This window comes from Hyla sarda, chromosome 5 (assembly GCF_029499605.1).
Source record: "Hyla sarda isolate aHylSar1 chromosome 5, aHylSar1.hap1, whole genome shotgun sequence".
Lineage (NCBI taxonomy): Eukaryota > Metazoa > Chordata > Amphibia > Anura > Hylidae > Hyla > Hyla sarda.
This window is the reverse complement of record NC_079193.1, coordinates 183030291-183049266: the sequence shown is the minus strand read 5'-3', so window position 1 is coordinate 183049266 and position 18976 is coordinate 183030291. Positions and strand designations below refer to the sequence as shown.

General features: G+C 39.7%; 1 protein-coding gene across 16 annotated transcripts in view; it reads left to right on the top strand.

Moving 5' to 3' along the window:
* Positions 1–18976, top strand: part of AHRR (aryl hydrocarbon receptor repressor) — a 383059-nt gene that overhangs the window by 290346 nt on the left and 73737 nt on the right. The window contains exons 1-2 of one of the 16 annotated variants that reach the window (XM_056520844.1): positions 9168–9281; positions 12039–12084. The exons of 13 other annotated variants lie outside the window; for them this stretch is intronic. In XM_056520844.1, the coding sequence (XP_056376819.1) occupies positions 12046–12084 (39 nt within the window). In that variant the 5' untranslated portion in view covers positions 9168–9281; positions 12039–12045. Of the gene's footprint in view, positions 1–9167; positions 9282–11527; positions 11610–12038; positions 12085–18976 lie in introns of those variants that run through there. 2 more of the 16 variants (XM_056520843.1, XM_056520845.1) reach the window with 2 other exon arrangements.

Below are 18976 nucleotides of genomic sequence, written 5' to 3'. Positions count from 1 at the left end.
CAGTTCTTTGAGCATTCATATTCCCCTCCTAGAATGCCTGTGAGAAGATTTTATTGGAGGCCAAATTCACGGCACTGCAAATCAAGCTGCCCGATATCACATATGGAGAACAATAAACACATTCTTCTAGGAAAACATATAGTGCCATACAGTGGAGTGCCAAGTGGTTGTAATAGAGAACTAAAGGAACTATATATACATCATATAGGCTCTATGAACATGGCATTATTATATGCATGAGACCTTAGACTCTACTAACACTATTGGTAAATTAATCAAAGTCTGTGCAAATAGAGAGTGGTGTAGCTGCCCATCACAATCAGATTGCTTCTTTCATTTAAAAAAAAAAAAAAAGGCCTCTGAAAAATTTAAGAAGCGATCTGATTGGTTGCTATTGGCAACTGCTCCGCTTTTTCTGTACGCAGGTTTTGAAGTGTGTACTGTAAAAAAAAAATCTAATTTATACCCAATGCCTTTTAATATACCAAAAACAACAAAAGGCATAATGCAAGACTAAATGCAACTGAATGACCATTTTTCTATACTATGGAGGCATATGCACATCCATACCCATAAGTTTCAGATCCATCCGCCATTGACTTCTGTTAAAAAAAAATTGTGTACAAATCTGTCAATTTCTAAAATGTATATCCAATTATCCTTTTCAATAATCAATGTATCGCAAACCCGTAAATTGTGTGCAGTAAGGACACACTCTAGACATTCAGTCATGGCCGTAAATGTTGGCACCCCTGAAATTTTTCTAGAAAATTAAGTATTTCTCACAGAAAAGGATTGCAGTAACACACGTTTTGCTATACACATGTTTATTCCCTTTGTGTGTATTGGAACTAAACCAAAAAGGGAGGAAAAAAAGCTAATTGGACATAATGTCACACCAAACTCCAAAAATGGGCTGGACAAAATTATTGGCACCCTTTCAAAATTGTGGAAAAATAAGATTGTTTCAAGCATGTGATGCTCCTTTAAACTCACCTGGGGCAAGTAACAGGTGTGGGCAATATAGAAATCACACCTGAAAGCAGATAAAAAGGAGAGAAGTTCACTTAGTCTTTGCATTGTGTGTCTGTGTGAGCCACACTAAGCATGGACAACAGAAATAGGAGAAGAGAACTGTCTGGGGACCAAAATTGTGGAAAAAATATCAACGATCTCAAGGTTACAAGTCCATCTCCAGAGATCTAGATTTGAACACTTGTGGAGAGATCTTAAAATTGCTGTTGGGAAAAGGCGCCCTATCAATAAGAGAGACCTGGAGCAGTTGGCAAAGGAAGAGTGGTCCAACATTCCGGCTGAGAAGTGTAAGAAGCTTATTGATGGTTATAGGAAGCGACTGATTTCAGTTATTTTTTCCAAAGAGTGTGCAAATATTAAGTTAAGGGTGCCAATAATTTGTCCAGCCCATTTTTGGAGCTTGGTTTGACATTATGTCCAATTAATTTTTTTACTTTTTGCTATATGTGTATAGCAAAACATGTGTTACTGCAACCCTTTTTCTGTGAGAAATACTTAATTTTCTTGAAAAATTTCAGGGGTGCCAACATTTACGGTCATGACTGTATGTCTGCACAGTAGAAGAGAATGGGTATATTACAGTATGTATTTGACAGACATATAGGCTAGGTATAGGTCATAATCCTAGGGTGAATTTAAAATGCATCTGTCACCTGCTACTTGGTATTGTCAACAGCAACATAGAGTCATAGGGGGAGATTATTCAAAACCTGAGTAGAGGAAGAGTGGTGCAGTTGCCCATAGCAACAAATCAGATCGCTTCTTTCATTTTTAAAGAGGCCTGTGAAAATTAAAGATGCAATCTGATTGGTTGCTATGGGTAACTGCACCACTCTTCCTCTACACAAGTTTCAATAAATCTCCCCCATAAAGTTATTTAAGAAAGGATTATATAACTACTATAAACTATACTATATAACTTTGCTTGTGCCATCCATCCAAATAATCCATTTAAAAACACACTTTTATTAAAAATTGAGGCACTAAAGAAGTATGTCCTGGGTCCGCAGTGCCCTCTGTCCACCATGCCTCTCAGTTTTAAATCCTCACCTTTGATGGACAGACTGGACTTTTGCCAACCTGTTGAAAGCCTATGTGTGCACCGTTGATGCGGATTGTGGCATATGTGTTGCGATTTTGCCAGGTTAAGCATCAACCCTTTACTGACTCACTGCACATGCGACACAGTCCACAACAACAATGGCCCTCATTTACTAAGCTAAAACGCACTCGTTTTTGTGAGGTTTTTCCAAGTTATTTTGGTGCACAGTGCCTGATACATGTCTCAGACATTGTGTGACAGGAAAATTCAACTAACCCTTCATTGCATCGTGAAAAGCAGAGAGCACTGTGGATAAGACAAAAAAGAAATTCAAAAAGAAAATAATTTCCTCCGTAGCATATATCTGCTAAAAAGTGCTGGAAGGGTAAAGATTTTTTAATAGAAGTAATTTACAAATCTGTTTAACTTTCTGGCAACTGTTGATTTAAAAAAAATAACATTTTCCACCGGAGTACCCCTTTAAGAAATAGAAAGAGAATACCACAAAAACAGATACTTCTAGAATCTGGTAGTCTGTGTTTGTTGGAAAGTTAGTAATGGGACCATAACTGATCAAAGGTAGTTATAGAATAACACAGATATTTCTTTTCCATTAGCATATTAAAATCTGCATCCAACCTGGCTGCCACATGGTAAGATGTAAGAAATTTAAACAACTATAACATGTAGAAAAAACTCTTTATTTTCTTGAATTTATAGATAAACGATTGCAGTAGGACTTCGATTTTGTATTTTGTTACAGAAAAAAATAAAGCTACATGCAGCCCTATTTTCCAGGCAAAGCCATAGACTCCTTGTTGATTGGGTACATAAGGGGCCACTGGCCATGCAACAGATATAGCACAGCATTGTTGCCTCTGTTATACATAGAGTCTAAAATAACTTATTTTCCCCCAAGCACCAAACACAAAACTGTGAGGCGATACCTTAATCAACAAGTATCACTCAAAGGATAGGGGATAAGATGTCTGATTGCTGGGGTCCCGCTGCTGGGGACCCCCGTGATTTCCGGGCAGCACTCCAGTCATCTGTGCACAGAGCAAACTCTGCTCCGTACCGAATGACGGCAACTACAGCCGCCACGCCCCCTCCATTCATGTCTATGGGAGGAGGCATGACAGCTATATACTAGCCATCCTGCCCCCTCCCATAGATATAAATGGAGGGGGCATGGCATGACATCACAAACGCGGAAGCCCCAAGCTTCCATGTTCCGGACGCCGCTGTCGCTGCTTGCCTGGAGATCACAGCGGTCCCCAGCGGCAGGGCCCCAACGATCAGACATCTTATCCCCTATACTTAGGATAGGGGATAAGATATTTTTTGGCTGAGTACCCCTTTAAATCAATGGGCTTTCAACTTAAGCATAAACGCCCTGGGTCTTTCAGAGGTAGCAGTTTTCTTTGCTGTTGCCCTTCATAGTAGATGAGGGACCTAAGCAATGGATTTATTACCTCAAATCCTTTAGTACCTCACAATTCCCAAACAGACTACTTAAAACTGACCTTTCAAAACCAGTTACCCCTTTTAGGGCACTGTTCAAACTGCCCATAGATCGGAGTTTTTATAGGATCCATTATGCATAGAGGCTCATTATTCTACTTGCTAGGAGCAACAAAACCTGACAAAATCGAACCATAGCGGCAGTGTGAACAAAGCCTTAATGTCACCAAACTGTTACAGACATCAAGGCTGATCACTGACATTTAGTGTTTGTTTTCTCTCCATCAATATGATAAATTGTCTTTTTGCATGGTTAGATGGCTGAATCTTTCTACATCTGTTCACAATTAATATTATTATTAGGGTAACCATGTTCTTTTTATGAACAGGGCCAAAGGCTAATGTGCTTTTTTTCCTGCTCTTTCATGCCTTCCCGCGATTTGCTTTGATATTAATATTTCAGCACAAGCTTCCTTCCACTACACCCTGCTTTTACACACTTTTCCTCTTGCCCATTGACACAAGCACACATTTGCTGCGTTGTCGTGCATGTCAGCATGTATTGTTCTTTATAGTTCAAAAGACATTTTATTCAGACATTACTGCACCATTATTCAATCATTTCCACTGGTTTACTTATTTAGATTAAAAGGAACTTTCCACCGTTTTCCTATTTGTGGCCTTTGAAAAGTTCCAAAAATATTAGTGCTTTAAAAAGGCCACAATCTCCTCTGCAAACAATATAAATGTGTCCAATGCTACTTGTCTGTAGTGAGACTCACTGATGGAAGACAGATTTGCTCATTAGCCAACTTATTTCCATGTCTGTAAACGGCAGTCTCCACTCATGTGGAATCATCTCCAGTCGTGTCATTTTATAGGGATCTATACTTAGACTCATGACCAGCACACTCCATCAGTACAGGACACAAATTAACATTCACGTTAGGTCTGATGTGGTGCCAGTCTGCCCATAGTTATGTCCAAGTATTCTTTTGAAGTCTCTTACATAATATGAAGCTGCCCTTTCATTGTACAGTGATCCCTCAAGTTACAATATTAATTTGTTCCGGGACGACCATTGTAAGTTGAAAATGTTGTAACCCGAGACCATATCTCTACGAAAAACTGGTAATTTATTCTAAAGCTCCCAAAAACATCAATAAGATTTAATAAGATTAAAAGAGTAAGCATATAACTATATAAATAAAGGGGGAGATTCTCCAAAACTACTGTAATTTCTGTTCCAGGGATATTATTCACACCTTTTTTTTTTCTCCTCACATTTTCAAAGGTCTTTTTTGCTGCTCTGAAAATATGTGAACATTCATTTTCGTGTCACTTTTGGGGGGGGGGGTTTTCACAACAATTTTTTTTGTTGCAGCCATATTGAATTTTTTTGCTCTAAAATTGCTGAGTTTGGTGCCAAAATCAAAAATTTGGGCACCAAAATTGGTGATTTTTGCGCCAAATTTTGCATCCCAGAAAATTCTGGTGGAAACATCTCACGAAATATTCCATTGTTAGTAGTGCCCAGACAAGTGATAACTGTATAGATAAAACATTTCTGAGCTTAAATGTGAGTGCAGGTACAGTGACCAAGAAACATAAAAAAATATATATATATATTTTTTTATAACATTTTTCAATAATAATTATTTATTTTTTTAATAATAACTTATATAACACCTTTTACCCCAAAAAACTAAGAAAAAAAACCCCAAAACAATAAAACTACAACCATTTCTGTGACATCAAAAAAGAGATATGACATTTTTGATGTAAACTGGACTCTCACCCCTTTGAAAATATCATGCAAAGCAGACAATATACGTGGACATGCCCGTTTTAACAAAACTGACGTGAACAGTAAAAAACCAAGGCGCAAAGATCTTTAAAAATGTGTTCAATACTTTTTGCTCCAAAATTTGTGCCTGAAATAGTTTTTTTTTTTTTTGGCGCAAAATTCTTTGAGAAACTCCCCCAAAGTGTTCTGACATAAGTCAGAAAGTGGTTCTGGATTTTGGACAAGATGGGCCAGTGAGTAAGAGAGGCTAATGGCCTGTGAGACAGACAGAGAAGACATTCACCTTTGTAAATAGAATGATGTATTCACACATAGCAGATTTGTTGCAGACATTAATCTAAATTACCGTATTTATCGGTGTATACCTCGCACCGGCCTATAACACGCACCCTCATTTTACCAAGGATATTTGGGTAAAAAAAGTTTTTTACCCAAATATCCTTGGTAAAATGAGGGTGCGTGTGTGTGCGTGTGTATACCCCGATACACTGTTTCTTACCCCGCAGAAGCCCCCAGGAAAGGCAGGGGGAGAGAGGCCGTCGCTGCCCGCTTCTCTCCCCCTGCCTTTTCTGGGGTCTAGAGCCCTGCTGCCGCCGCTTCTCTCCCCCTGGCTATCGGCGCCACTGCCCCTTCTCTCCCCCTGTCTATCGGTGTCGTTGCCCCATTGCCGGCGCCGACAGGCAGGGGGAGAGAAGGGGCAGCGGCACCCATTGCCGGCACCGCTGCCCCGATGCCTCCCCCATCCCTGGTTGTATAATTACCTGTTGCCGTGGTCGGGTCCGCGCTGCTTCAGGCCTCTGGTGTGGCGTCCCCTGCGTCGTTGCTATGAGCTGCGAGACGCAATGACGAGTGACGTCACTCATCATTGCGCCGCAACGTGCAGCGCATAGCAACGACGCAGGGGACGCACACCGGAGGCCTGAAGCAGCGCGGACCCGACCCCCGGCAACAGGTAATTATACAACCGGGGATGGGGGAGGCAACGGTGCAGCGGCGCCGGCAATGGGTGCCTCTGCCCCTTCTCACCCCCCTGTCTGTCGGCGCCGCTGCACCATTGCCGGCGCCGCTTCTCTCCCCCTGGCTATCGGCGCCGGCAATGGGGCAGCGGCACCGATAGCCAGGGGGAGAGAAGGGGCAGCGGCACCGATAGGGGGAGAGAAGGAGCAGTGGCGCTGATAGCAGGGGGAGAGAAGCGGCGGCAGCAGGGACCCCAGGACAGGCAGGGGCAGAGAAGCCGGCAGCGGTGGCGGTCTCTGCACCTGCAAAAGCCGCTGCAGTTCATTGATTTAAAGCACTCGCTTTAAATCATTGAACTGCAGCGGCTTATCGGCGTATAACACGCAGGTAGATTTTAGGCTAAAAATGTATACGCCGATAAATACAGTATGTCATTTTGATGAAAAGCACATGGATTTTTGAAAGTCATGTTCATATCATTGAGAAAGCTGGAGAGAATTCCTCGGTTTTCCTTCTCAGTCAGTGAATGGCTGAGCGGGCTGTTACTGCGAGGTGAGTCCATATCAGAAGTACGGTAGCAGCAGGAGCATTCAGCAGGGGACCGAAAAACTTCACAGGGAGCACGCTAGGTGAGTATGTTTTTTTTTTATTTTCATGGTGGCCCCAGCACAAAAGAAGATGTTTTTTGATACCTGGAATACCCTTTTAAAGAGGTTGTCCAGTGATACATATAAGGGTTACTCACCTACTTGATCTCCCACTGCTGCATTTTCAATAGTGTCTACTGATCTGCGCTTCCTGTTAATTGCCTTAACCCCTTAAGGACTTCCACTTTTGCATTTTTGTTTTTTCCTCCTCCCCTTTTAAAAATCAGAACGCTTTCAGTTTTCCACCTACAGACCCATATGAGTGCTTGTTTTATGTGCTACCAATTTTACTTTGTAATGACATCAGTCATTTTACCAAAAAATCTACGGCAAAACCCCCCCAAAAAATTTGTGGGACAAAATAAAAAAAAAAAAAACACAATTTTTTTACTTTTGGGGGCATATGTTTCTACGCAGTGCACTTTTCGGTAAAAATTACACATTATATTTATTCTATAGGTCCATATGATTAAAATTATACCCTACTTATAGGGGGTTGATTTTGTATCACTACGGTTAAAAAAATTATAACTTTTTGCACGAAAATTAGTACGTTTAAAAATGTCCTCTTCTGACTGCTATAACTTTTTTTTTCTGCATACGGGGCGATATGGTGCTCATTTTGTGCTGTGATCTGAAGTTTTTATCAGTACAATTTTTGTTTTGATGGGACTTTTTATAAAAAAAATTTGGGTATACAGAGTGACCAAAAATACACAATTTTGGACTTTTGAATTTTTTTACGTGTACGCCATTGACCGTGCGGTTTAATAAACATTATATTTATAGTTCAAACAATTAAGCAAGCAGCGATACCACATATGTTTGTATTTATTTTTCTTTACATATTTTTTTTAGTGGTGGTGATTCAAACTTTTATTATGGAAAGGGTTAAATCACATTTTTTGTAACTTTTTTTTTTTTTACACATTTATAGCCCCCATAGGAGACTATCACATGCAATCTTCTGATTGCATACACTATTGATCACATTGATCAGTGTTATCGGCGCTCTGCTGCTCCAGCCTAGATCTCAGGTATGGAGCAATCAACTTTGATCGCTGCGTCTAAGGGGTTAATTCCGGACATAACCGCGATCGGTGATGTCCGGTATTAGCCACGGGTCCCGGCCGTTGATAGCCGCCGGGACTGACCCGCTATGACACTGGGTCGGCTCGTGACCCCACATCATAGCAGGGGAACGGGTGCAGGGCATACAGGTAACCCCTGTGTCCTCAACAGATTAACACACAGAAAATAATGCTTAGCCAATCACTAGCAGAAGCTATGATCTGCCACAGCCAGTAATTACCTGAGCAGGTATTTTCTTGTATTTAGACGGGACAGCAAATGACGAAAGCTAGCTGCATGGGATTGGGTAGTTGAGTATCCTTTTTATGTACCACATTTATAATGTATTTGTATTGCTGGACAGCCCTTTTAATGAGATAGTACCTGATGTTAGAACTTGGACTGGAACAGTGCTCATAATATAGCATTCTGAAATGTTCACGAAAAGGCAGGAAATTCAAGCAATACATGGAATGGGGAAAAAAATTAAAAAATCAGAACCTCCATAATGGAGACCCCAAAACAAATTCAAGCTTCAGACACCAAAATAAATGTATACTGTTTACCAGAACCCAAATAAATTTAGATCTTAGACCAGACAGTACCCACCAATATATAACACATTTTCTTTATATGTACGGCATGGCGATGGAGCAGACAGCTGACACTTCAATAGCTAGGATCTGAGGTAATTCCGATTGCAGCCATTCTAACACCTAAGATACCGCAGCCAATAATGATTGTGGCACCTAAGTAGCTAGTCGGAGAAGGGAAGGGCCCTCTTTCACTTCATTGTATGATGACCATCATGCAGTGAAGGGGTGCCTATAAGTTTTCATGGCAGCTTGGGGCTTGATGAAAGTCTCATGGGTCATTCCCCACAATCCAGGCCGCCTTTTGTTGGCCTTAAAGGCAACCTGTTTTACCAGCTGAGGGGGATTTGCTAGTTGCAGCTCACACTGCCAGAGAGAGCTGAGAGTGGAGTTCTTCCCTGCGTTTGCTCTAAGGTTGGAAGCTGGTGAACAGCCTGCCGGGAGGCCTAGAAAATACTTTATTGATGCCGCATGTCATGGACAGGTGGACATTTGTTACGTTTTCCTTTTGTTCTGCATTTATAGACTGTTTGCTGTGTGCCAAGTGTGAATAAAACACTGAAAAGTATGCCTCTATACTGCAACCACACCTATTTGCAAGAACGAGTCATCACAATATATACAAAAAAAGTAGAATAACAGCACATCCATATAAGTAGAAAAAGGTATGTTTATATGTGTGTGTTTGACTCCGTTCACATGCATTCTAAAGGTGTAAAAGTATTTGTAATTATACAGGTGAAACTCGAAAAAATTAGGATATTGTGCAAAAGTTCATTTATTTCAGTAATGCAACTTGTCTGCGGAAGGAAGCAGAAAGTGCTGCAAAATCTCCTGGTAGACGGATGCATTGACCCTGGACTTAATGAAGTACAGTGGACCAACAACAGCAGATAACATGGCTCCCAAAATTATACTAATTGGGGGGGGGGGGGGGGGGCGCCTTTGGGTTTTTCATGAGCTGTAAGCCATAATCATCACAATTATGACAAATCACTGCTTGAAATATCTTGCTTTGCATGTAATAAGTCTCCCTCATATATTAGTTTCATCTTTTAAGTTGCATTACTGAAAAAAATGAACCTTTGCACGATATTCAAATTTTTTGAGTTTTACCTGTATAGTGCTCGCTGAGACAACAATATTACCCAATACTTTAAATTTTTTTTACTGTTGCCTTGTTTAAAAGTTATTCCACCTGTGCCTGCCTTATTATGAATGTTGTTGTCCTTGGTTATGTCCCACAGCATTCATGAGAAGTGTGGCTTATGCATTCTCAGTTGGTTTTCCTGTTCCCTGTCTCTGTGCTGATCCTGCTCTGTCAGTTTGCCTGACACAAGCACTGAGCACTGAAGAGAAACCTTCTTCCCTGCTTTCACATGCTGTCACTTCACTCTCCTGCTCTGTCAGTCTCCCTCTCTGTCCGACAATCTGGTAGGCTGATACTGTATAGTGTGTTTCACAAACAATTCTCAAAATGTCATCACTTTATCCAACCCTATCAGGCTGCCAGATTGTCCGACGGAGGGTTACTGACAGAGCTGGGGAGTGAAGTGACAGAGTAAGAGAGCAGGAAGGAAGGCTACTCTTCAATGTTCAGTGCTTGTGGGGAATGGGGGGAACTGGGGGAATAAATGAAAACTGTGAAAACAAAAAAAATCTGGTTTTGCCCACCCATGATAAGCACAACTTAGCTATCATTTTACCAGCGCTTGTGAAATGAAAGCTCAGCTGTGATTGGTTGCTATGGGCAAAACTAGACAGTGTTTGTTTTCACAGTTTTAATTTATTTATTCCCTCCCATTATATCTTCTCTGCAGGATTGCTTTATGACTTTATGATTCACAGCTTAACTCTAGAATCTATTTTTTTTATAATAAAGTCTACTTATTGTAACATAGTAACATAGTTCATAAGGTTGAAAAAAGACCAGAGTCCATCAAGTTCAACCTATAACCCTAATGAGTCCCCACTGAGGTGATATAGATCTAAAATCCATAACCCTTAATACTATTATTCTCCAAAAATGTATCCAGACCCCTTTTAAATTATTTTACAGAGTTCACCATGACACCTCCTCTGGCAGAGAATTCCACAGTCTCACTGCTCTTACAGTAAAGAACCCCCATCTGTGCTGGTGTAGAAACCTTCTTTCCTCTAAACATAGAGGATGCCCCCTTGTTATAGACACAGTCCTGGGTATAAATAGATCATGGGAGAGATCTCTGTACTGTCCTCTGATATATTTATACATAGTTATTAGGTCTTCCCTAGGCCTTCTTTTTTTTTTTTTTTATAACTGTTTTTTATTAAAGAATTTTTATTTAAAACAGATATTTGAGAATAAGAAAATAAAAGTACATAGAATCATAAACAGAGTCGTTACATATTAAAAAAGATCAGGTTACAATATGATAACATAGATCCGGCTGTAAAGATGTTGTAAAGTTATTTAGACTTCTTTTTTCTAAACTAAATAACCCTAATTCTGATAATCTTTCTGGGTACTGTAGTCCTCCCATTCCCCATATTACTCTGGTTGCCCGTCTTTGAACCCTCTCCAGCTCCACTATATCTTTCTTGTACACTGGTGCCCAGTACTGTACACAGTATTCTATGTGTGGTCTGACTAGTGATTTGTATAGTGGTAGAATTATTTCCTTATCCTGGGCATCTATACCCCTATTGATGCACCCCTTGGGGATATTAAGTTATACTTAGTTTCTACATTTCTCTTAGAAAGGATAGCTGATATTATTTCTACCTCCACATTCCACCTCTGTAAACTTTTATTAACACACTTGGTATTTTGTTCTGTTTTTAAAATTTCTGCATTGGGTGTGATGTATATAAACTAGTGTGTTTTCATTCATCTTTTTCAAAGAGTTGTCTTACATCTGCCACCACCCAGATATGTCTTGCCAAAGAAAGCCATGAGCATGGAAACATACCATTGATAAAAAGAACAGTAGAAGATGACTGGCTTACACATGGTAAAACAGCAGCTAGACTTATAAACACAATGTACCACTCAGAGAAGAAATTCTACCAGGATCCATTGAGAAATGTGGAAACAGTTATAGCTGATATGGGTTCAAAAATCTTAATACCCTTTCCCCCCTCGACCATGTAAGGCACTAGCCAGTCATCACTCTAATCTGTACTCATAAGAGTCAAGAACTGTGAGACTGTCTACAGACTGGTGACTCTTCCCTTTGGAGAAGACCCTTCAAGAGAAGAGCAAAATTTCATACAGTGAAAACAGTAGTGTGCAACTAAAAGGGTATCAGTAATCAGTATTGCATTTTTTGTCAGTAACAAAAATAGTGCCATTTTATACTGTATGTAATTGTGATCTTTTATGTTACTATATTTAACTAGATGTCCAAATGCTCAAAGTTCAACATCTCATTAATCTTTAGGAGATCAATGGAGAGAAGCATCATTATGAGGTTATCGGCATTTATGGTAATAATTACATATAGTTGAAAATAATTCCTGTTTCAAAGGTTGGGTTGCAAAGGTTGCCCTTTATTCCTCATTGGGCTATTTGTTTTTGTAATGGGTCATAGTAAACTGTGTTCATATAGCATAATAACATACTTTTATTACAAAAGAAGATACATTTTGCTAAGTTTATAGCAATAACAATAAAACTGGACAGGGGGACTATTTTGCTGAAGCATGAATGGAAGAAATATTTAAACAGGCCATTCCTTGGAAAATAAAAGTCGTGCAAATAAAATAAAAAAAAGTTTCCCACCCATTTTTGTGACACCTTGATCATTGATCTTTCCAAGAGAATAAAAAGAAATCTGCAGTAGCTGTTTCCACAAATTTGATGGGGTTTGAATTATAGTATTTTTCCATAGCAATTACCTCCCACCATCTACTGTGGCTTGCCATGTGGTTACATTGGTAGTGATGGATTATCCAAGTAGGGAATATGTTAGAAAGTAAATTGTGTTTTAAACAGATTTTTTTTTCATGTATATCCATGTCTTAAAAAGAGTCACATAATCATATTGCTTGTAGTTCATTTAAAAGAGTAGCCCTAAAATATTGTAGAATTAGTGATTGTGCTCACTTGTTAAAAAAAAAAAGTTATACCCTACCTGAATTGCAACATTAATCGTGTCTACAGCCATCAGTGGTCAAAATATTCACTTTGTATGAATTTTGAATACAAAGTTCAGGAATGGTTGTTTACATGCAGCTCAGTTTATGATGATGCAAAGTCAAGCTGTACGCTAAATAAGACAGTATAAAGATATCCAATTTAGCAGGTCTCAATAGCAACTTTTACTTGTTACAAGATCTTTCGGAGAAGGAACGACTTTGCAGCATCTGTGCATAACATGCATGCCTTTTCTCACCGATTACTAAAATATAATAAAAATAACACTAATTTCTTAGTGATGACAAATGGAGTGACCAATAAAAAAATTGAGCATAAAAATTGTTATCATCAGATGGGCAACTGGCATTTAAGTGTCACCTGATCCAAGACGTGATATAAAACTGGAGTTTTTAAGTTGCACCATCTGTGCCATGTGTTATGTTCAAGGGTTTGTTTTACAAGGGCATGTGTTCAGGCCCTTTGCATGCCTAAGATCTGGAAAATATGGGAAGGTTAAATATTTGAAAAGGCGTCTGTCATTCACGACAAAAAGCACAGTCTAGGGCTGGGAAAATGTTAAGTCTATCTACACTACGGATCTTGTATTTAGATTTCGACCAGAAATACTGGGTGTGTCTTGCACGCAACAAACAGTGTTGTTTTCTGTTAGTATACATGATCTGGAATGGAAAAAACGTCTTGTTCCCTGACATACCAAAGAACATAACATATGGTTGAAGGTTGGGTAGAGCAATCATAAGCACCTGTGGCCAGCAGGTGTCTCATTTAAAGGGGTACTCCAGGGAAATAAAACATATCCCTTATTCACAGTGTTGGGCATACCACTGGGGCCCCTCCGCAATCTCCTGCACAGGGCCTGGCTACTTATCCATTCCTGCCACATCCTGGCCCCAACCCTAGGAGATGAGCTTCAGTAAAGCTCATCTCCTATGGTAGGGGCCAGAGCGCGCCGGCAATGGGTGACTAGCCAGACCTCATGCAGGAGGTCCCAGAGTCCTAGTAGTCAGGCCCCCCACAATCAGAAACGTATCCCCTTTCCTGTGGATAGGGGATACATTTATTTCCCTGGGGTACCCCTTTAAATAGCCCAGGCTTAGAGAGCATGAGATACCAGGGCTGACTGTGATTTGCTTGGCATCCCTGCCTTCTGACAGGCTAACCAGCCCTGCTAGAAGTGAGGCTGGTAGTTGCCGTCAGAGAGCGACACACACAGTACCCCAAGTGTTTGTGATCCCCGGACACTGTGTCCACCATTGAAATGCATCCACGTAAGTATATTACAGAAACAAGTTTTCATTGTAGTCATTTATTAGGTGGTGTTTCAGAATGAGGTTCAGTGAATCATTTGACTAGCATTGTTTGCTACTGCCTGAGCAATTGTGAAACCTAAGTGGGTGACATTCACCATTCACCATTCTGTGAAGGTTCAACAGTTAATCTCTATAGTGATGAAAGGTTGGTGGTAAGCACTTCTGAAAACCACAGCCATCTTCTTCTGTTGTACTGAACTGAACTGTAGTTATTTTTTAGTGTTATAAAGGTTAGTGTATGAGATAGCTTTGAAGGGGGCCATCTAAGACTTTTTAAAGGGTATCATACTGCACAGAAAATAACTTTCAAGTTTGGATTAAAAAAATAATAATAATTAAAGTTTAAAATCATTACAGTAACTTTTTTTTATTTCAAAATTTAGGATTTTAAGACTTTTTGTATCGTGAGTAACCTATTTGGTACCATTCTAAGAGATTATTGCTGAAGTCCCTCCATTCAATCCTAAACAGCTATCACTAGGCTATGGGCAGTAGCATAGCTGCACTGTCCCTTTTGCTGTTTGCCTCTAAATAGCGATACCAGATGCTGCACCAGATGCCAGAGAGCATCGGGTACAGCATCTGGAAACACAGCCTGCTACTGCCCAAACTCAGCTGAGCAGGGGCAGTATCAGGGAATGGCACAATTGTGCCTGCACTACTCGCTATTACCATTACACTCCCCTGCTAAGTACTTGCTCTGACTTAAAGGGGTACTCTGCGCCTAGACATCTTATCCCCTATCCAAAGGATAGGGGATGTTAGATCGCTGGGGTCCCACCGCTGGGGACCCCTGGGATCTCGGCTGCAGCAGTCACCTGTTGCGGCTTCCAGAAACGCTGGAGGCTTCGGCTCCCGACCATGGTGATGTGAGATTGTGACGTCACGACTCCGCCCCCTTGTGACGTCACGCCCCGCCCCTCAATGCAAGTCTATGGGAGGGGGCGTGACAGCTGTCACGCCCCCTCCCATAGACTTGCATTGAGGGGCGGGGCGTGATGTAACACGGGGAGGAGTCATTACGTCACGATCTCACGTCACCGTGGTTGGTAGGCGTTAGGATGAGAACCTCCAGCGCTGCCGGAAGCCGCAACAGGTGGGTGCTGCAGCCGAGATCCCGGGGGTCCCCAGCGGTGGGACCCCAGCGATCTAACATCTTATCCCCTATCCTTTGGATAGGGGATAAAATGTCTAGGGGCGGAGTACCCCTTTAATGCAAGACATAAGCTCCATTATAGTCTAAGAAGCCCATCCCATGCAGTGAGTCAGAGCAAGCAGCTAGATATTAGCAGGATGGATGGCAAGTGAAAAGTTTTTAAAAATGACAGTGAGGCTTTAAAGGAATACTCTCTGCAAAAAACTGTAATGTCTAGAGCAGGTGCAACACAAAAGATTCTTACTCTACAGTAAGACATTTCAGAGCAGCTATGTCCCTTTTATACTCTTTTGATCATTTGCATAGGATGTGTAAAATCATTGCTTTTTTCCTTGTTCATGTTAATGACAAAGTTTCTAACATGTTTTGTCATTTCCAAAAATGACAGATCTTCTTTAACCACATCTTCATAGAGCAAGTGTTTCAACAGGATGGAAACCACCACCTATTCATCTATTTAGTATGTTCTTAACCCACAAAATCAAAGACATTTACTTTATAGCACTTAAAGGGGTTATCCAGGAAAATACTTTTTTTTATATATCAACTGGCTCCAGAAAGTTAAACAGATTTGTAAATTACTTCTATTAAAAAATCTGAATCCTTTCACTACTTATGAGCTTCTGAAGTTAAGGTTGTTCTTTTCTGTCTAAGTGCTCTCTGATGACATGTGTCTTGGGAACCGCCCAGTTTAGAAGCAAATCCCCATAGCAAACCTCTTCTAAACTGGGCGGTTCCTGAGACAGGTGTCATCAGAGAGCACTTAGACAGAAAAGAACAACCTTAACTTCAGAAGCTCATAAGAACTGAAAGGATTAAGATTTTTTAATAGAAGTAATTTACAAATCTGTTTAACTTTCAAGAGCCAGTTGATATATAAAAAAAAGTTTTTTCCTGGATAATCCCTTTAATGATTTATATGATGCTTGTGATTAATGTAATTCCTATTTCCATCCTTAAGACATAAAGTTCTTAGATCTGGATTTATCATTATTATAACTATTAAACTTTTATAAGTATTATTAAAGTGTAAAGCTGGCATCCAAACTTTTCCCCGCTGGCAGATGTTGGGGGAAGAAAGCATCTGGCATAAGTCGTCATTTGGGGTATTTTAGTTATTTTCTGAAGTTACACCTACCCTAATGTCTTATTGTGAAGTTTTAGTAAGTAATGTTGAAGCTTGTGTTGTTCAAGATGCCTTTCCAGACAATTAAACATATGTTTCATATGTTTATCCCTGTTGTTAAAGACACACATGTGCATCTAGAAGACAAATGTAAAGTGACTTTGACCATGAACTCTTTGGATGTTCAGTGGTTTCAATGTTTCTTGTCTAATAAATAATGAAGCTGTTTTTATGTGGAATCTGTCAATATTGCAGATGGCCTGTTTATAAAATGTGGGAAAGAACCCAGTAGGTGGTAACACTTAGTGAGAGCGAGTCCCTCTGCATTTTATTTATTTATTTATTTATTTGCATGTGAAAATGTGACTTGGGAATAGCTTGTGTGCTCCTTCGTGTATCTGTTTGTTGTGATAGAATTGCATTCTCTAATAGACATATCTTTGAAATACATTTAGAAGATCACAAAGTTTAAAATTAAAATAAACTATTGATAGAAATACAGATATTTTAATGTAAGAATACTTACTGATCAGCAGTACACTCTATATAAAAAGTGTGTAAATATCTATTTTGAACTAATCTAAACTCATAGGAGGTCTCATATATCTAATATCACCCATTAACCTCTGAAGCTGTGGTGTCTGCACTGACTGATTGGCATTTTGCATGTGTGTGTGTGCAGGGTGGGCATTTGGGGGCACAATCCAGTAACTGATGGTGAAAAATCCAAATCTTTGAGAATAAAGTTATGAAAAAAGTTATACCTTATTATATTTTTGATGTATAGGTTAGGTAAAAATACAGGATGAATATAACCGCCTGTAGCCTTGGCTCAACTGCCTCTTTATTTATGTGGTCCCATAATGGGCTCCCGTGTGACACCTGGGCAGTTTGTACTCCCCAACTAGAAAGCCTAGTGGGATGATGATTTCTCTGAAATTCTCTAAATGAACGTCTTGTGGGCAGAAATTGAAGTATCTCAAGTAGTCATTACATGTTGATTATGGACAATAATAATCTTAGTTGTGTACAAAGACCTCACTGCAATTACAGTAGTACTAGTTGTCATTGTAGTAGTAGTAGTTTTAGCACTAGTGGTAAGGCCGGGTTCACACTTAGGGAATGTTCACACTGAGGAATTCAAGAGGAATTTACTCGAGTAATTCTGCTAGTTTTTTCAACTTGAAATTATTCAGCAATTGATTTTTCATTCACTTCAATGTATTTTCCGCTTCTCAGTTCACACTGAGTAAATTCTGCTTGCTGAATTCAGACGCTGAATTCCGTTCCGCTTGAAGAAAGAACATGTTCATTCTTCAAGCAGAATTCAATAGGAGTCAATGGTAAAGAAAAAATTCTGCCTGAAATCGTTTTCACACAGAATTCAGAAAAGTAGAATTAAATAGCCTCCTCCTTCATTCCTTTTCATCTCCGCGTGGAAATTCCGCTCAAATTCTGGTTGAATTCCACTCAAATTTCGCTTGAATTCTGACAAAAGGCTACAATTTCCTGACCGAAATTATTCCTCGTGAATTCCTCTTGAATTCCTCAGTGTGAACATAGCCTAAGGGATTTCCACCTTTAATTCTGCAGCAGCAGAGCTTAATATTATTGGCAGGTTTTTTAAATATGTTTTGTCAAGTAGCAATTCACAGATACTACTTGTTTATTTTGTAATACTTCTACCCACTTTCAATTGGGTTACTGCATATACTATAGGGTAGCAAATGGTCCCCTGTTGATTCTTACTGACACTAGGAGGGGTCCTATTTATACTGCAGTTCAAAAAAACATTTTAAGCCCACAACTGGATATCCAGTTTAATGTCATTTTTAGGAAGAATACCAGTGAGGTACGGAGAATAGGGAATTTATGCATGTTACTATTGACCAACAATTACATCATATCAAATATCTAACACTGAGGAGATAGTGTCCATTTATTTTAAGATTCTTTTCGATCCATGTCATTTTCCTGTACTACATATTTTTTTACTTTTTTGTTTTCTTGGATTTTACCCTGTATATTTTTTCATCACCATATAAATGTGTTATATCACTTACAGATGCTTTTCCATTCTGCATAGACGGTTCTGCTACTTTCAGTTGTCACCTAATACCATTACGTTAGCTCTATAATATAGAGAGGGTGATCGCTACATTTCAATTTCCGCATTCATATGTTCCAGTCCAAAGCAGAGGGATGTGTTTCAGATACCAGGCAGTGGAAATGTGCCATAAACAATAAGTCCTCAGTGTATCAGTGATATAGTGTAACAGTTATGTAGGAACGGGATTTTAGGTAATGATTTCCAAATGTTTGGAAGTTAAAGCTGTAGAGATGCTGAATCCACAAGCAAGGTTCTAACTCATGTCAGTAACACTTTCATCATCCAGGGTCTAAGACTTTTATTCCGATGATGATTGGAACAATAATTAAATCATTTCATATGCATTCCAGCTCATGTTTCCCTGGTGCTTTATTGCTCTTAGAATTCCGATAATCTATATGTATCACTATGTTGGTTTGTTGTGAACTGCGGGAGGTTGTTTGTCTTAACAGTTGCATATTCAACATACTAATTTATTACAGCAGGGCATATTAAGCGTTTAACCCCTTAACAGTCC